General features: G+C 40.4%; 1 protein-coding gene across 8 annotated transcripts in view; it reads right to left on the bottom strand.

Moving 5' to 3' along the window:
* Window positions 1–18826, bottom strand: part of LOC309513905 (histone deacetylase 4-like) — an 80860-nt gene that overhangs the window by 55849 nt on the left and 6185 nt on the right. For all 8 annotated transcript variants that reach the window (XR_014211557.1, XM_082189994.1, XM_082190000.1 and 5 more), the window contains exons 2-3: window positions 17398–17524; window positions 8316–8378 (exon numbers count right to left, since the gene is read on the bottom strand). Coding sequence is in view for 7 of the 8 variants with exons in the window: in XM_082189994.1 (XP_082046120.1) it covers window positions 8316–8378; window positions 17398–17419 (85 nt within the window). In the remaining variant the exon portion in view is untranslated. The remainder of the gene's footprint in view (window positions 1–8315; window positions 8379–17397; window positions 17525–18826) is intronic.

Below are 18826 nucleotides of genomic sequence, written 5' to 3'. Positions count from 1 at the left end.
ATTTTGGGGAAAAAGTTGCATATAGCCCCTTTAAGCTGTACCTTATCGTTAATATGTATTTCCCGAAACGTACTTAGTTAAGTATACCTTCTGTAAGTCATGCATTCGGAAGGTTGGTCTGGACCACTCTTAGCTTCACCTTATCACTGTTGCAGGTCTATATGAATATAATTCTGAAGTTTTAATACACCCAGACAGTGTTCAATTAGGCTAATTCAAGTGTTTTCATGCAAAGAATAACATTGTCATTACACTGATTGTTGTTAGATTTTTAATTATATTATTATACAATATTATTAATTTAATTAAAGACACTTTTAAAGGCCAGTGAAAGCATAGGCTACTGTCAGTTAAGTCCTATTCGGACGCTAATATTGTTTCTCATGGGCTCGTCCGGTATTTTAAACATTTACAGGGGTGAGTCTGTGATTTTAGTGCCGTCCGAATCCATATCATCAATGTTTTTTCTCACCCAACCCGCGTAAAAATCCCTGGCCAAATTTGTACTTACTGTTTTTTGACAAACTGGTCGTGTGGGAATTTAATTGCCGTCTGAATCCACATCTCTTGAGTTTACAAGAAGAGATTAAAAATTCACTGTTTAAATCCTTTTTGATCACTACCGAGCACCGTACGTAAAATGTACACTTATTACTGAAATGCTGGAAAGTAAAAAACAATATTTCATCGCAGCTCCACCTCAGCGAACAAAAATGTGAAAGAAGAAAGCACATACAAATTTAAATGGTTATTATGGCAGCAATATATGATACAATTTAAAATATGTAGGCTAGGTTATTATAGGCTATTATAGTTTGGATTATTTTTTATAATATCCCATGAGTCCTAATAAATGCAATTTCAACTATTTCTGAAGTGCTTCTTTTATAAAGAACACCGCTTTCTCACATAAACATGAGAGAATAACTGATTTTCGAGCCATCGATATCAACCAATTCAGCAGCATCGCCACGGACAGCACCGGGTAACGTCACACGTAAGAAGGAATATCTTAAGCAACTTCTTAAAGGGATAGTTCGGCCAAAAATGATTTTTAACCCATGATTTACTCACCCTCAAGCCGTTCGAGATGCACGTGTCAATCTTTTTTCAGACGAACACATTTTCAGTTATTTTAGAAAATGTCTTAGATCTTTCAGTGGTTATAATGTGAAGCTATGGGGTCCACTCCTTCAAGTCCCAAAATGTTAGTGGTGCAACGGATCATCATTGATCCGTGATCCGTTCGGATCAATATCTTCGGTTCGGCACTCACGTGATCCGCGGATTGATTGATGAAAAAAAAGTTGTGCGCATGTTCAGTCCACACACAGCGTGGTCATGGCGAGCGTTATGAACCGCAGAGAGCGTGACGCCTCATTCGCGCCGCAAAACCTCCAGACGTGCATAAACGCGTCTTTACATTGACTTCACATTGAAATCACTCGCGCCAGACGCTCTATTCGCGTTTGGTGTGAACGCAGCATGGGTGACGGCGAGAGAGAGAGAGAGAAAGAGTGCCTGCGAGTGCGAGCGAGCAAGGTAATACGTTGTCAAATATGTTTAAACTTAAATGAACTACACAAGTAGTTATGTCTCTTTGTATTAATTTGTCCTGTTATTGACATAGGCCTAATGCACGTCATTGACAAAATGCGCAACCAGATGTTCGAATAATTCGAATATGTGTTTTTTAGAGGGAATATTCGAACGTCATTTTTGAGCAATTTTGACAGCCCTATATGACAGTGGAAACACATAAAGCATTGGTCCATGTTTAAAGGAAGGAGATGCCTTTTTATGTTGCACTTTAAGTTGTTTTTCATTAATTATGTTAAAAAGAAGATATTATGCCTTGTGCACTTTAAGTTGATTTTATATATTTTAATTTAACAATTTAAAAGTGTTAATAAAGAAATAAAATAAAATTTTGCTGATCCGAAAAATGATCCGATCCGTGACTCTGATCCGAGAAACGATCCGAACCGTGAGTTTTTTGATCCGTTGCACCCCTACAAAATGTGCATGCATGCTTTAGAAAAGTAATCCATCCGGCTCCAGGGGGATAAACGAAGGCCTTCTGAGGGTAATCCGTGCGGTTTTGTCATAAAAATATACATATTTAAAACTTTATAAACGAAAATAACTGGCTTCCGGTAGCGGTCGACGAGCGTTCACGGAGATGGATGCTGGCGTATGACGTAGCGTAGGAAGCGTCATGACGCAGAACGAACGTGACAGCGCAGCCAGACAGCAGAGCAAAACAAAACTCTACGTTCGTTCTACGTCACGGCGCTTCCTACGCTACGTCATAACGCCATCAATCAAAAAAGATTGACATGTGCATCTCGAACTGCTTGAGGGTGAGTCAATCATGGGTTAAATATCTTTTTTGGCCAAACTATCCCTTTAAGGCAGTGGTTCTCAAACCTGTCCTGGAGGACCACCAACACTGCAGGTTTTCGTTGTCTCCCTAATCAAACACACCTGATTCAACTCATCAGCTCATTAACCCATGTGATAATGAGCTGATGAGTTGAATCAGGTGTGTTTGATTAGGGAGACAACGAAAACCTGCAGTGTTAGTGGTCCTCCAGGACAGGTTTGAGAACCACTGCTTTAAGGTATGGTTCAGGGAACACGCCTAGAAATGGTATACCTTCAGTTAAGTTATACCAGTGTTTCCCCTACCATTATATAAGGGGGGCGCCCCACCCTACTAACGGCTTGCCCCGCCCCCCTTGGAGGTCAAGTAAATTTGATTTGATTTTCTTTATAGCGCCAGATTGCAATTTGTTAATTTATTAAACAAACTAAATAGCCCTTAAGTAATATGTTATTTATCTTATTTCCACGATGGCTGTGTTTGCGCGTTTACAATTATCCCAATGAGTGCGCACGCGCACACACTCACACACAAACACTTGCGACACATACAGATGAGCACTAGCGGACAGAGCGTGCGCAGTGGGAAATATGTCGCATCAACCAGATGAAAACCAGACAAAAATATTTGCGTTTTTTAAACGCTCACAGGGAACTGAAGATGGCAACACTCGCTCTACTGCGAGTAGCAGCCGGAGTAGCTTTTTCGGCGTGCATGTTAATCAATGAGTGCATTCACACCGCGAGCAGGAGCGTCGCGTGAGCAGCAGTGAAGGGTTTCGGCGCCGAGTCTATTTTTGCTGCTGCTCACGCTCAATTAAAGTGAAAGCACACTTTTGATGGCCAAAATAAGTATTATTTCACACAAAAAGTGCCCAAAATGCACAGAATTTGCATGTCTAGTGTGTTTTAACAAGAACTGGAATAGGTTATGTCAGAAAATAACATTTATAGAAAATTTACCCATTTAAACTTGTTTTTAGTATTCAGTTTGGGTAAAAGTACTATATGGTGTTTTATAAAAAATAAAAATTGTAAACTAGTCAGAATATACAGTATAAGCTTTCTTTTAGTTTAATTTTAGTTAACTTAATTTCCCACACCAGGAGTAATTTATATAGTTCCATTTTATAGCGATTATCTGTTCAAAAAATGTTTTATGTTCTATGCAAAATGTTCTATTAAAGAAAAGATAGAAAATAAATATTTGTGTGTGCTGTAAAGTGGTTAGAAAAAATGAAATCGGAATCGGTTAAAATCGGTATCGGCAGGTCAAACTCAATGAAAAATCGGAAATCGGAATCGGCCAAGAAAAATATAATCGGTGCATCTCTAATAAATATAAATGTCCCAATGTTTAGTTTAATGTACAGTTCAAATAATTGTTCAGTTAATATAGGCTATTCACTGCTGCCATTAAAAGAAACAAATGAACACCATGACTCTTAAGTGTTTTTGTCTGTGTCAATTTTCCCCACCCCCAAAGCTGTAAACCTAGGGGAAACACTGTATACCTTAAGAGTCTTCATAGTGCGCTAAGAGACAACGTTATTGGGAAACCCAGCCCATAACAACAAACAAATTAGGACATAATCACAAAGATTTTTTTTTTTTATGTAAATTTAAAAATTATTTAACTATTTTTAAAACCTACCACCACTTCTTGTTTTGCCAGATGAAGTCAAACATAAACACAGTATTTTGATTGACCTCTCTTCTGCGTTCAGATTCGATTAAAGCAATAATTTCCCCCCTATATTCAAGAACAAAATCTCCTTTATTAAAAGGAGCCAATGCAAACACTCCACGACCTGAAAAAAAGGGTAAACAAATAAAATGTGTTAATACAATCCCTTCTAGACATTTAATAATACACTGATGGTTAGCCCATTATAAATAACTTATGTAATAGTTTAACCAGGGTTTCAACACCTTTTGACAATAAATCTCTAAGAACACCTTCAAGACTAATGGCTTTTTCAAATACATTTATAGAGAACTACTGCAGACAATTTAATGCAAAACTGCTAAAATGTTTTTAAAAAATTAATAATTTGTAAATGAGTAAATAATTATAAGTAATCAGATTTTTTTAAACAAAAAATAAATCACAATTTTAAAATATCCCTCATATTTATAGGTTTTAAATGACCCCAGAGCCCATACTTTTGAAGATAACCATAGTTACAAAAGTATTGGGTCATTTGACATAAAATATCATAGTTAAGAATCTGTGGTAAGTAACGTTAATTGTGAATTTACCACACATAACTTACCATAGTTAAGATAGTTACAATAAGGAGCCGTACTCATTAATGCGGGCTATACAGAATGATAATATAAGAGAATTCATTCGACAACTCGTTTATTCATAACCACGATTTACTAATCTGTTGCTTGGTGTTAGTTTAATCAACATTAATTGGGAATGTGTTCTAATCATAGACTGTAAAAAAATAGGTTCTAATTCATGGCCGCCATTATATACATTTTTCCCGCGTCATGGGCTGAGCTCCGTAGTACGATAATAAAACCAAATCTTTACAGTCAACTCACATTTATAAACTCTGTACAAACCTACCTTTATGATCATTTATGTATCTAGCCTCCAGTGCGTCGGTCTTATCAGTGGCATTGATGACATGGTCCTCGGCATCTTTTGCTGGTCTAATTCTCCTCCGTCTCATGTTGATGAAGAAGCCAGGCTCGTCTCAGCGTCACCCCGGGGATTCACGAAGGCCGCTCCGCTCCGCTCGCTTAAATCTCCCGCCGTTTGGCAAATTACCACACACTACACCACGCGCAGTCAACAAGTAACGTTAAATAATTTAAATTATTTATGGACATGCAATTCGACATGTATATTCTAAAGTTTATCAATAGTATATTCGCCACAGTCAACGAATAACATCAATTACACCTCATTAGAAAACTCCATTAGGTCATGTAATTCAACAATCTTTCTAAATTATTCGAACTTGTGATGTGTTTTTATTTAATTATCGAATATAACATAAAAAAATTGTCTAATTACCTGTAAAATGGATTAATACTGTTGATTGAAACCAATAACCGTGATCTCGTCGTCGTTTGATTAAGCGATTGTTTTGCGCATGAGCAGTTGGTGAAATGTGCGTCTTACGTCACAAGTGTGCTTACGGGTGCAGTTCCGCGAACATACTACAGGAGCGCTAAAGAGCAGCGCTGCGATACACACTTACACACGGAGATCAGGTATATGCTCATGATGGGGATTTAGAAAAAAACTGCACTAGGCATATCAGCAACGCCCCCTGAGACTATTACAAGCAAAACATTGTGGGGACCGGGGAACTGGTCCCCACCATGTTTTTGGTCCCCACTTTGTGAGTGTGCTAACATGGTGAGGACCCCACCATGTGATAAAAACAAACACACACACACACACACACACACACACACACACACACACACTCTCTCTCTCTCTCTCTCTCTCTCTCTCTCTCTCTCTCTCTCTCTCTCTCTCTCTCTCTCACTCACACACACACACACACACACACACACTTGTGCTTAACCCTAACCCCCTCCACTTTTGTGTTTAAATGTTAAACCAGCAGACATGCAATCTGAAATGTAAGTTTGATTTTAATGCCACATTCACAGAACACACATTACAACCTCTAGCTATTGCTTATCAACCATCAGAAATCAGAGACTAAAGACGGACTTTACAGACGAGCACAAAAAGAAAACTAAGAATCTTTAGCTCATTTCACTTATCATTGTGATGAAAGACCCTAAGCATAACCCTAACCCTGCCAATGAAACATCTCTCCTTACGTGAGTAAACACTGATACTAGCATGTTGAGTTCTAGTTGCGTATGTGCATTCCTGCATTCAGTAATTCACTAACAGGTTTTGGAGCTGGTAGACAAACTTGCTTCCAAGAGCAGAGAGTCCAGACAGCTTTGATGAGCTCTCAAACACTTCGATCACGTCAAGCCTCGGACCGACCACAGCAACTCCTCTCACACCAGATAAAACACATCAGACATCTCAGAGCGACGGCCATCAGCGCTGACACAGTGATCCTCACACGCCCTGAACAGCCAGTGCTTCATCACCTCATGGCTCATTCTCAGCTCTGAGTCGGGACAGGGAGATGAGTGACACGTCACATCCAGTTCAAGACCATTTCACAGATTCTCAGAGATCAAATGATCAGCATCTTATGTGTTACATAATCATGTACTTCATGGGACAAAACTGATGTGAAAGGATGATTGCCCTGACACTCAAACAGACATCATTAGGACATTTAGACCTTTCGGCTTTCCATGACTTTGATGGTCATGTTGCGAAACAATCCCTTGCATCATCAAATGTGCTCAAAGTATGTTTATCAACCTAATGGCTCAACACTGATGCCTCATCTAAGTCTCTCTTCTAGTGATGAGCTCCACCGCTTCATATTCCTGGTCTATTTTATTCCCACGAAGCAGCAGCAGCGCAGTGGTTTAGATGTGTGTGTTCCTGGTGGTCTGGTCTCTGCTCGTTAGAGCTGGTGGATGTTGTGTGAAACGCCCGGTGTGGTGTGTGTCAGGAGATCTGTGAAGACGAGGGATCTAAACAAGTATCTGAACTGTTGAGCGAGTCACAACATTAACGAGCCATTAGAGCCAACGTTTAAAGACACACGATCATTTCTGCAGGACAGGGTAAAGAGAGAGAGAGACATGTTCTACAGACTGGGTTAGATTTTGCAGTATTTGGCCGAGTGGCCGTTAGGGTGGCTCGCAATGGCTCGCAATCTATTAGATTTCTCTAATACATAAACTAAGTAAGCTTGACCAGAGGTCTTGTGGGGAAAGAGTTTATTGAAGGTAGTAGTGTAGCGCAGTTCTCCAGCAGCGATGTTAGCATGTCGGCCTTCAAAGAATCTTAACCCAAAGTTACAGAACTTTATACATAAAGACTAAAGTGCTACATACAACGGACACAGCAATGTTGTTTCTTTGTCATTCACACCCATCAGTTTGTGCCATTCTGTTCACACCTTCACAGTCACAGATAGAGTTGATTGCATCTGGGGCACAGTCACAATTTACATGCATCTGACTAAAGATGACTGAAAATACACATAATCCTTCATAGACGAACTTCTTTAGCCATCACTGCTTTTTTTGGCATCCTTAGTTGCACTGCAAATTGCACAAACGTACTGTTGTGACTGAGTAGGATCACCACACAAACACACACAGAAGAGGCATGTGCTTCATTCATCAGAGGCGAACAGCGTTAGTCAGAGTCCTACACAACCCGACGCTCGTTCTCCAGCCCACGCCACGCTTCACACACATCACAAACTGAGAGGCACAGCACATTTGTTTGGTCACCGATGCAGAACAAAGAGCTTAGGTTGTTTATCCTAAAAATGCATCAATCCACCATCATCTCCATCATGATGTATTAGCAGACATGATAACAACATGTCCAACACTAACACTCGCAGAGAAGCATCTTCAAAACGTGATCGACACGATCTAGTGCTACGCTTTATTTGGAACGGGAATCTACATGAAGACTGAACACAAACACAGGAAGACGCAACAAAACAGAACTCGTTTAGGTGTTAATGTAATTTCCATGCTGCGGTTTTGAAACGCTAATGCTCATCTGTCACCGTCGCTGTAAGACCTCATCTATAATTCAGTGTGTTAAATCAAGGCGTTATGCTGGGATGAAATGAGCTATTGTACGTCTCTTCCAAACACAGCATTAAAAGTGCTGAGATCACCAAACAATCCAACAGACACAACAGATAAAGTCACAACACGTTTGAATGATCTGTGTGTCACAATCGTCCAGATACGTACTCACAGCTCCTCCAGTTTTGCAAAAATATACATACAAACAAAAATATATCACGGTTAGACATGGGTTGTCTTACCTGTGGGAATGTGGTCGAACGCTGACGGCTTCAAAGTCTCCACAGTCTGATCCATCTGAGAGTCTGAGACAAAACAACAGAAACAGAACATGATTCAGTGGCAAAACAATCTATTTTCACCGTCACATGGAGGAAATGCATGTTTTACAAGCAACACATAAATCATAAATTTTTCACATTTTCAGTAGATGTTCAACCAGTGGAGAAAAAGTTTTCAGATATGTTAGCTTTTACCTGAAAACACACAGTTGTTGGTGTTCGTTAAACTTAAACCGGTCATTGTTTATTAAACTGTTCTTCTGAAAAAGTGAGCCAATCGCGTAGGTTTTTAAAGTACGGAGGCCTTTAAAGTCAGACGTTACGAGTGAAGACTACAAGTAAAGTGGTCCAGTGATGGCAGCTGAGAGGCAGTGTGGTAAATAATAGTGTAAATTAGGAGTAAAGCCGCAGATGGTAATTACAGAGAACATGAAAAGGCTTTTCACTTCTTCACAGCAGCCCAACACAGCAAGACCCGGCTATAAATAACCCCTGAGAGAGAGAGGGAGAGAGAGAGAGAGAGAGGGAGAGAGAGAGGGATGGAGAGAGATAGAGAGAGAGAGAGAGGGATGGAGAGAGATGGAGGGAGGGAGAGAGAGAGAGAGAGAGAGACAGAGAGGGATGGAGGGAGAGAGAGAGAGAGAGAGAGGGATGGAGAGAGATAGAGGGAGGGAGGGAGGGATGGAAGTCTTCAGTATGCAAGGAGACACAGACTGACATTCTCCTTCAACACAACACCCTGAGCTGAGCGGGTGTTCAATCTCAGTTAAATATCTGGTCATTTTTACCAGCGATCATTGGCATGATATTTACCAGCTCATCATCCTTGATTCCTTTGTAACCCAAGAGCAGAAGCACTGACTCTGGCTTCATCCAGACAAGGAGAAAAATAACAGGCAATTTCCCCAGGGCTGCAAATCCTTCACAAACTTCTATTTTTGGTACATTTCCAAGGACTAGACAACCCCTGTAAACTGCTTTGATGTTCATCTAATTAGGCCTCATCGCAGACGTTCATCAGGGAATTCTGTTTATATGCGAGCGCCTATTTTTAGAAGGACAGGTGTAGCTTCATCTCAGATCCGCTGTGTCTCCGCATCCGTGAGGGATGAGCCCGAGTGTGTTTGCTTTTTGGCAATCAGTACAGTTCAGAACAAAAGGGAGGGTGATAGTTAGGCTTAGCAGAGAGTTCAATGTTAGTATTCACATGAAACAACAAGACATGTTAGTATTTACAACGTAAAACGGCCGAATGAACATCAGGGTTATGACATGCATATGATTTTAGTGCATTACAAAAGGCTAAACATCTTTTAATTTTTTTTTACACACAGAATTTCCAGTCAACCTGATGGTCAATGGAGGAAACTGAAAAGCTATGAGTGAATCAGAAGTGATAGTCGACAAACATCTTCGGTCCGTCCAAACAATGAGCAAAGACGTCAGTAACTACAGATAGATCTAACCCTTCTGTGTCAGTAAGTACAGATAGATCTAACCCTTCTGTGTCTGTAAGTACAGATAGATCTAACCCTTCTGTGTGAGTAAGTACAGATAGATTTAACCCTTCTGTGTCAGTAAGTACAGATAGATCTAACTCTTCTGTGTCAGTAAGTACAGATAGGAGATCTAACTCTTCTGTGTCTGTAAGTACAGATAGATCTAACCCTTCTGTGTCAGTAAGTACAGATAGATTTAACCCTTCTGTGTCAGTAAGTACAGATAGATCTAACTCTTCAGTGTCAGTAAGTACAGATAGGAGATCTAACCCTTCTGTGTCAGTAAGTACAGATAGATCTAACTCTTCTGTGTCAGTAAGTACAGATAGATCTAACTCTTCTGTGTCAGTAAGTACAGATAGATCTAACTCTTCTGTGTCAGTAAGTACAGATAGGAGATCTAACCCTTCTGTGTCAGTAAGTACAGATAGATCTAACTCTTCTGTGTCAGTAAGTACAGATAGATCTAACTCTTCTGTGTCAGTAAGTACAGATAGGAGATCTAACCCTTCTGTGTCAGTAAGTACAGATAGATCTAACTCTTCTGTGTCAGTAAGTACAGATAGATCTAACTCTTCTGTGTCAGTAAGTACAGATAGGAGATCTAACCCTTCTGTGTCAGTAAGTACAGATAGGAGATCTAACCCTTCTGTGTCAGTAAGTACAGATAGATCTAACTCTTCTGTGTCTGTAAGTACAGATAGATCTAACCCTTCTGTGTCAGTAAGTACAGATAGATTTAACCCTTCTGTGTCTGTAAGTACAGATAGATCTAACTCTTCTGTGTCAGTAAGTACAGATAGATCTAACTCTTCTGTGTCAGTAAGTACAGATAGATTTAACCCTTCTGTGTCTGTAAGTACAGATAGATCTAACTCTTCTGTGTCAGTAAGTACAGATAGATCTAACTCTTCTGTGTCAGTAAGTACAGATAGATCTAACTCTTCTGTGTCAGTAAGTACAGATAGGAGATCTAACCCTTCTGTGTCAGTAAGTACAGATAGGAGATCTAACCCTTCTGTGTCAGTAAGTACAGATAGATCTAACTCTTCTGTGTCTGTAAGTACAGATAGATCTAACCCTTCTGTGTCAGTAAGTACAGATAGATTTAACCCTTCTGTGTCTGTAAGTACAGATAGATCTAACTCTTCTGTGTCAGTAAGTACAGATAGATCTAACTCTTCTGTGTCAGTAAGTACAGATAGATTTAACCCTTCTGTGTCTGTAAGTACAGATAGATCTAACTCTTCTGTGTCAGTAAGTACAGATAGATCTAACTCTTCTGTGTCAGTAAGTACAGATAGATTTAACCCTTCTGTGTCTGTAAGTACAGATAGATCTAACTCTTCTGTGTCAGTAAGTACAGATAGATCTAACTCTTCTGTGTCAGTAAGTACAGAGAGATCTAACCCTTCTGTGTCAGTAAGTACAGATAGATTTAACCCTTCTGTGTCTGTAAGTACAGATAGATCTAACTCTTCTGTGTCAGTAAGTACAGATAGATCTAACTCTTCTGTGTCAGTAAGTACAGATAGATCTAACTCTTCTGTGTCAGTAAGTACAGATAGATCTAACTCTTCTGTGTCAGTAAGTACAGATAGGAGATCTAACCCTTCTGTGTCAGTAAGTACAGATAGATCTAACTCTTCTGTGTCAGTAAGTACAGATAGATCTAACTCTTCTGTGTCAGTAAGTACAGATAGGAGATCTAACCCTTCTGTGTCAGTAAGTACAGATAGATCTAACTCTTCTGTGTCAGTAAGTACAGATAGATCTAACTCTTCTGTGTCTGTAAGTACAGATAGGAGATCTAACCCTTCTGTGTCTGTAAGTACAGATAGATCTAACCCTTCTGTGTCAGTAAGTACAGATAGGAGATCTAAGCCTTCTGTGTCTGTAAGTACAGATAGATCTAACCCTTCTGTGTCAGTAAGTACAGATAGATCTAACTCTTCTGTGTCTGTAAGTACAGATAGGAGATCTAACCCTTCTGTGTCTGTAAGTACAGATAGATCTAACTCTTCTGTGTCTGTAAGTACAGATAGATCTAACCCTTCTGTGTCAGTAAGTACAGATAGATCTAACCCTTCTGTGTCTGTAAGTACAGATAGATCTAACCCTTCTGTGTCTGTAAGTACAGCTATATCTAACCCTTCTGTGTCTGTAAGTACAGATAGATCTAACCCTTATGTGTGAGTAAGTACAGATAGATCTAACTCTGTGTCTGTAAGTACAGATAGATCTAACCCTTCTGTGTCTGTAAGTACAGAGAGATCTAACCCTTCTGTGTCTGTAAGTAAAGATAGATCTAACCCTTCTGTGTCAGTAAGTACAGATAGATCTAACCCTTCTGTGTCTGTAAGTACAGATAGATCTAACCCTTCTGTGTCAGTAAGTACAGATAGATCTAACCCTTCTGTGTCTGTAAGTACAGATAGATCTAACCCTTCTGTGTCAGTAAGTACAGATAGATCTAACCCTTCCGTGTCAGTAAGTACAGATAGATCTAACCCTTCCGTGTCAGTAAGTACAGATAGATCTAACCCTTCCGTGTCTGTAAGTACAGATAGATCTAACCCTTCCGTGTCAGTAAGTACAGATAGATCTAACCCTTCTGTGTCTGTAAGTACAGATAGATCTAACCTTTCCGTGTCAGTAAGTACAGATAGATCTAACCCTTCCGTGTCAGTAAGTACAGATAGATCTAACCCTTCCGTGTCAGTAAGTACAGATAGATCTAACCCTTCTGTGTCTGTAAGTACAGATAGATCTAACCCTTCCGTGTCAGTAAGTACAGATAGATCTAACCCTTCCGTGTCAGTAAGTACAGATAGATCTAACCCTTCTGTGTCAGTAAGTACAGATAGATCTAACCCTTCTGTGTCAGTAAGTACAGATAGATCTAACCCTTCTGTGTCTGTAAGTAAAGATAAGAGATCTAACCCTTCCATGTCTGTAAGTACAGATAGATCTAACCCTTCTGTGGCTGTAAGTACAGATAGATCTAACCCTTCTGTGTCTGTAAGTAAAGATAGATCTAACCCTTCTGTGTCAGTAAGTACAGATAGATCTAACCCTTCTGTGTCTGTAAGTAAAGATAGATCTAACCCTTCTGTGTCAGTAAGTACAGATAGATCTAACCCTTCCGTGTCTGTAAGTAAAGATAAGAGATCTAACCCTTCCGTGTCTGTAAGTACAGATAGACAACAGATACACAACTTCATATAATAATCAATCTGAGGAGAGATGATATGTGGGGCTGAGGGGAGCCTAAACTACAATAATCTAAGGTTTAAAAAAAGGGTTAGCACATTATTCCATCCACAATTAGAATATTTTCACTTCATATGGATCAAGAATTGCCACTCTGTTCCAAAAGCCCATACAGACAGAGACACTTGTAGTGATTTGCATTGGAAATGCAATGTACGAGGAACACACACAGCCTGAAATTCATACGTGAAACTGATATGCTGTGGTTATTTAAACCAAGCTGACTAAACGTATCACTTTGCATGCTAATGTGCTGGACTACTACCTTGATAAGAGAGCTGTGGTTACGCATCACCCCCTACAGCAACAGGTATGAAACCTGAGCTCAGTTTCATAGAGCAAAGCACCTTCAGAAAACCACAAGACAATAAAACTGCATGTCAGCCTTGTTGTAGTCATGAAAATGATGGCGCAACGGAGCCGAGTTTAACTAAGTGGGATGCAAAAAGGCCATTCCCAACGCAAACATTCAGCCAACTACTGAGCCGCCGCTTCTGTCCACGGCAACATGTTTTAGACCAAAGGCTTTGACTGAAACATTAAGCTGAGCGCTGATGTTCGCTGGCGGGGAAAGAGTTGAAGGTGTCCTGATGCTGTGGTTATGGTGGATTAGTTTGTCCCCAAGTGAATTTATACTGAAGTGACACACACACACACACACACACACACACACACACACACACACACACACACACACACCACCCCAGCGCTGAAACACAGGCAAGTCTTCATCTATGCCACACTGTCAGCCAGTGACCACGGGGAAAAGCGACCTAAAGAAACAGATCGCGAAAGCCTCCAGACTAACAATCAGACTGTGTTCTGTGTTAGGGTTTTAGTTTAGCTAAAGAGTTTTTCAGACTAGCTTACAAACTAGAGACAACAGGTCTAGATTAAAAAAAGCAAAAGAACCCTACGAGCTGAACTTGTCACTTGCCACTGTCGCCTTTCCCCCCCTTTGTTGCCATTGGCTTGGCTTGCTTAGTTGGGGACATTAAATTTACATTAAATTTAACATTAAATGTAATATTCAACAATAATATTGATCTCCTGCACTGACACCATTATATGCGAACTGAACTGAGCTGGACGATGACATCAAGGTTTACTCCAGAGCGGCTATATATATATATAAATGAACTAAATTAATAACTTTTTTTTAAACAAAAATGAAGCATCACTGAACTGACTTAAGCTGGACTGTGACGCTATTTTCTTCTGGAAACAAACTTTGTTGCATTATTTCCTGTTATCTCTGTAAAGCTGCTTTGATTATAAAAAGCGCTGTATAAATAAATGTGACTTGACTTGACTGAAGTTAGGATCTGACTGCTGTAGGTCTCTCTCTCTCTCTCTCTCTCTAACATACTCACTCATACCTAAAACACTGCAGTTCTAACGCAACATCCATTGCCACTCTATTCAACAGTAAGACTGGCTGAGTTAAAAGGTAAACAAATGTTTAATTTGACTTGAACTCAATCGCATGCATTTTCAGGCTAGAATGAGAGAGTAAAACACAATGTCTCAGATAAGATTGATTAAATTCTGGTAAATGCTTCAGGTCTGACAGAGCACTTCGGAGAGCAGAAAGAAGTGGCCAACATCCATTCATCCACTGGAGCAGCTCCACATTTCTATAATTAAAGATGCCACAGAGTCGTTAGTTGCAGGCAAAACAACATTCTCAAGCCTGTTATGAACAGGACTTCTTGCTATACCATTTTGTAGAGGCCAGTTAATTTGGTAAAAGTTTCGCTATATTAATGTACGCCAATAGGAAGATATTGCTCTTGAAAAAAATTAGACCAGAATAAATTGTTTATGTGATGTATGTTGCTTTGATTATACATGACAGGCTTAAAAAGATGCTGGAAAAAGCCATGGCAGTGACAGGTGATATATGACTAGATCCTATTCCTACCTGATCTGGGTCAGATCCTGATTTAGCATCTGTGCTGTTCACTTTCCTTCAGTTTCCTAGTCTACTAATGAGACGGAAGAGCATTTCCTCAGCCACAGAACAGGAGAGAGTAACAATGTCCAGCAGGTCTAAAAATACCATCATATCTTCCTCTTATAGCGCAGGATTCTGGATTTTTAGTTTTGTTTCAAACAGCGAATCTGAACAGACAACTAAACCAAATAACATGTAATCTACTAGAGTTTCTGACACAATGTTAATTGTTAATTGCTCCGGTCTATTTTGAATGAATGATTCAATGACTCTATTTTGATATTCCTCTATCACTACCATAGAAATCAGTGTTTATATAATTCAAGAACATTTTAGAATGAATTTACAGTCTTTCCCGGCTACTAGTCGTCGTACTGTCAAAATAATTGATGCAGCATCTCCTATTCTGTAATGCGCGCGCAGCCATTGAGCCAATGAGAGGCATGAAAACACTGAAAAATGAAAGGACTTCTGAATGTGGCAATTAGGCAAAATTGGGAACATGCCGAATCATCACTTTAATTAGACGCAATATCATTAGGATCTTTACATCAGTGTCCGGAGTGCACACAGACAAATGCCTGCGATGTCAAAGGTGGGATAGCAGTGACGGGTCCTGTGTGGACTATGATCGGATGTTGGCAGAACATCCAGTATCTCTCTCACCCCGCTGGCTTGCTGCGCTCTTTTGTTTGTCTGGGCCGATTGCAATTAAAATCAGCAAGCTTCCGTGCGTGATCTGAGACTCCGGCGCTGGGAACAGATGTGAGACGGAGCAGGAGTCAGATGGAGGGATTGGGGGATGAGCGAGTGTCTGGAGGGACAGAAACAATCGGCACATTCGTTTGTCCGACGCACGTGCAGAATCCATGATCTATAAATATCCCTTGGCTGAGCTCCTGGAGTGATGCTTAGATAAATATAAACAGATGAGAAAGAGGGATAAAGAGGGACAGGACTGTTAAACCGGACAATCAGAGCGCTGCAGTTACGCCTGTCAGATTTCGTCAGCTCACGACGCTGGGGAATCCTGATGGGAATTTTCAATTATTTATTTATATATCGCATTTAAAAACAAAAGCTCTAAATCCAGATCAGAATTTATCCAGAATATCCTTCTCTGATAGAAAAATGGTTATATGAGAAAGAACAACCTTCATTTAATTTCATATAAAAAATTTAATTTGGTAGCTCTGTAAAATCAAGGCCTGGTAAGAAACCAGTGCTGGTTTAAGACCGGGTGGAACAACACTAGGGGTGGGCAACAACACTAACCCTTAATTCCTTGATTAAAGAAATATTCCCAATAGATAGCCCATGATTTCAAACAGATCTTTTAAAAGTCGAGGAGGAATGGGATCCAGTGGAGTAGCTGTGTTTAACTATATCCGCTAGGACTGGAAGAGAGACCAGATCAAATATACCAGAACTCGGCGTGGGAACAATAATAGTAGAAGAACAATATCTTCTCTAATCAGTTCAATCTTCCTTATAAAAAAGGGTTTATTGTGCTAAATAAAACTTTTGGGCAGTGAGCAGTTCTACTTATTAAATCAGAAAAATCTTTTGTTCTAGCAGCTTTAACTGCGTTCTGGTATTTACTGAGACTATCCTTTAACATTTCATAAGAAACCTGCAATTTGTCTCTTTCCCGTCTGGTCTCAGCTTTCCTTCAGGCCTGTGTTTCACTGTTATAGCATGAGCTTTAGGCCTTTTAATTCTGAGAGGAGCAACACCATCAATAACATCCAAACATACAGAATTAAAAACAGCAGTGAACTCCTCAGTGTCTAAAGAGTCCAAGAAACCTCCATGACAGAAGAAACTGGGCTTTTCAGTTTTCTGATCTCTCCATTCTCTTTCCAAGTGTAGCTCGTCCTGTTCCAGTATTTCTTTCGCTTTTCTTCTACGCACCTTGTTGATGTGAAGTCACACCAGAACAACTACACAACATTTTTGTGTTTGACCGCAATAGACACTGGCCTTTATAACAGAGCAGATCCAGAACTACACATATTAGATATTATTTCTATAAAACTACAACAATGTTCCTGTAGTGAAGCTGTTTGAGATCACAACACTAACAGCACAGGTGGGAACAGTGGATGATCTGAGCCGTGTTTGATGGAAATCCCATTACATCATTAAACGAATCCTGGATTACTGACGCTCGGGCCAGAAGATGAAACTCACACGCAAACACTGACGAAACTTTGACCGTCTTTGTTTCTTTTATAGACAATTACTTTAAATCTCATCATCTAATCACACGCTGAAACAGAAGATATTAGTCAGAATCATGAGAGACACGCACCTGAATGACTTTGGGAAGTCATGATATCCGGAGCAGCTGACGATCCGTCAAATGTTTTCAAATCTTCAGATGTAGTTCGAGCAAAGCAGGGATTTCTGCTCCTCGTCTCGACAAATCCAACCGGCCGCTGTTAGAAAACAGACCCATTAATAAAGATCTCAGATAGCTCTTATTCACAGACTGGAGTCTCTACATAGACCACAAGCCAAACACAAACCGTCAGTGAGAGAGACGATCAAACACAACTTCACACACGTCTGCCATCGCTGCGAACAGCGAACTTTCAAACCTGTATGAGTTTCTCTTCTGCTGAACACAAAGGAAGATATTTTGAAGAATGTCGATAACCAAACAGTTGATGGACCTGATTGACCCGGGTCCAAGTCGTAAGGAAAAAAATACTAATGTTGGTCAGTGGGGTCCATCAACTGTTTGGTTACCGACACTCTTCGAAATATCTTCCTTTGTGTCCAGCAGAAGAGAAACTCATACAGGTTTGAAACAACTTGTGACCCATCAGATCATCGGGTTCTGTGTGTGACGCGGGTCTCTGAGATCATCAGGTTCTGTGTGTGACCCGGGTCTCTGAGATCATCGGGTTCTGTGTGTGACCCGGGTCTCTGAGATCATCGGGTTCTGTGTGTGACCCGGGTCTCTGAGATCATCGGGTTCTGTGTGTGACGCGGGTCTCTGAGATCATCGGGTTCTGTGTGTGACCCGGGTCTCTGAGATCATCAGGTTCTGTGTGTGACCCGGGTCTCTGAGATCATCGGGTTCTGTGTGTGACCCGGGTCTCTGAGATCATCGGGTTCTGTGTGTGACGCGGGTCTCTGAGATCATCGGGTTCTGTGTGTGACCCGGGTCTCTGAGATCATCGGGTTCTGTGTGTGACCCGGGTCTCTGAGATCATCGGGTTCTGTGTGTGACCCGGGTCTCTGAGATCATCGGGTTCTGTGTGTGACGCGGGTCTCTGAGATCATCGGGTTCTGTGTGTGACCCGGGTCTCTGAGATCATCGGGTTCTGTGTGTGACCCGGGTCTCTGAGATCATCGGGTTCTGTGTCAAGTCAAGTCAAGTCAAGTTTATTTGTATAGCGCTTTTCACAATACAGATTGTATCAAAGCAGCTTCACAGTATTAAATTAAAATAATACAACAAAGTTTGTTTCAAGAGGAATTTATTTATTGATAAAATTAAATTAAATATCCCCAAAATATCCCCAACTGAGCAAGCCAAAGGCAACAGTGGCAAGGAACCGAAAAACTCCATCAAGTGACCTAATGGTGTCCTAAAACTCCATCAGGTGACCTATAGGAGAAAAAAACCTTGGGAGAACCCAGGCTCAGTCGGGGGCCAGTTCTCCTCTGGCATTTATGAGCTAGAGGCCGGATTGTAGTTTGAACTGTAGGATTATATGAATGCCTGGCTG

This window comes from Leuciscus leuciscus (assembly GCF_965113295.1).
Source record: "Leuciscus leuciscus genome assembly, chromosome: 14".
Classification (NCBI taxonomy): Eukaryota; Metazoa; Chordata; class Actinopteri; order Cypriniformes; family Leuciscidae; genus Leuciscus; species Leuciscus leuciscus.
Note: the sequence above shows the minus strand (reverse complement) of the source record. Positions and strands in the feature narration are given on the sequence as shown.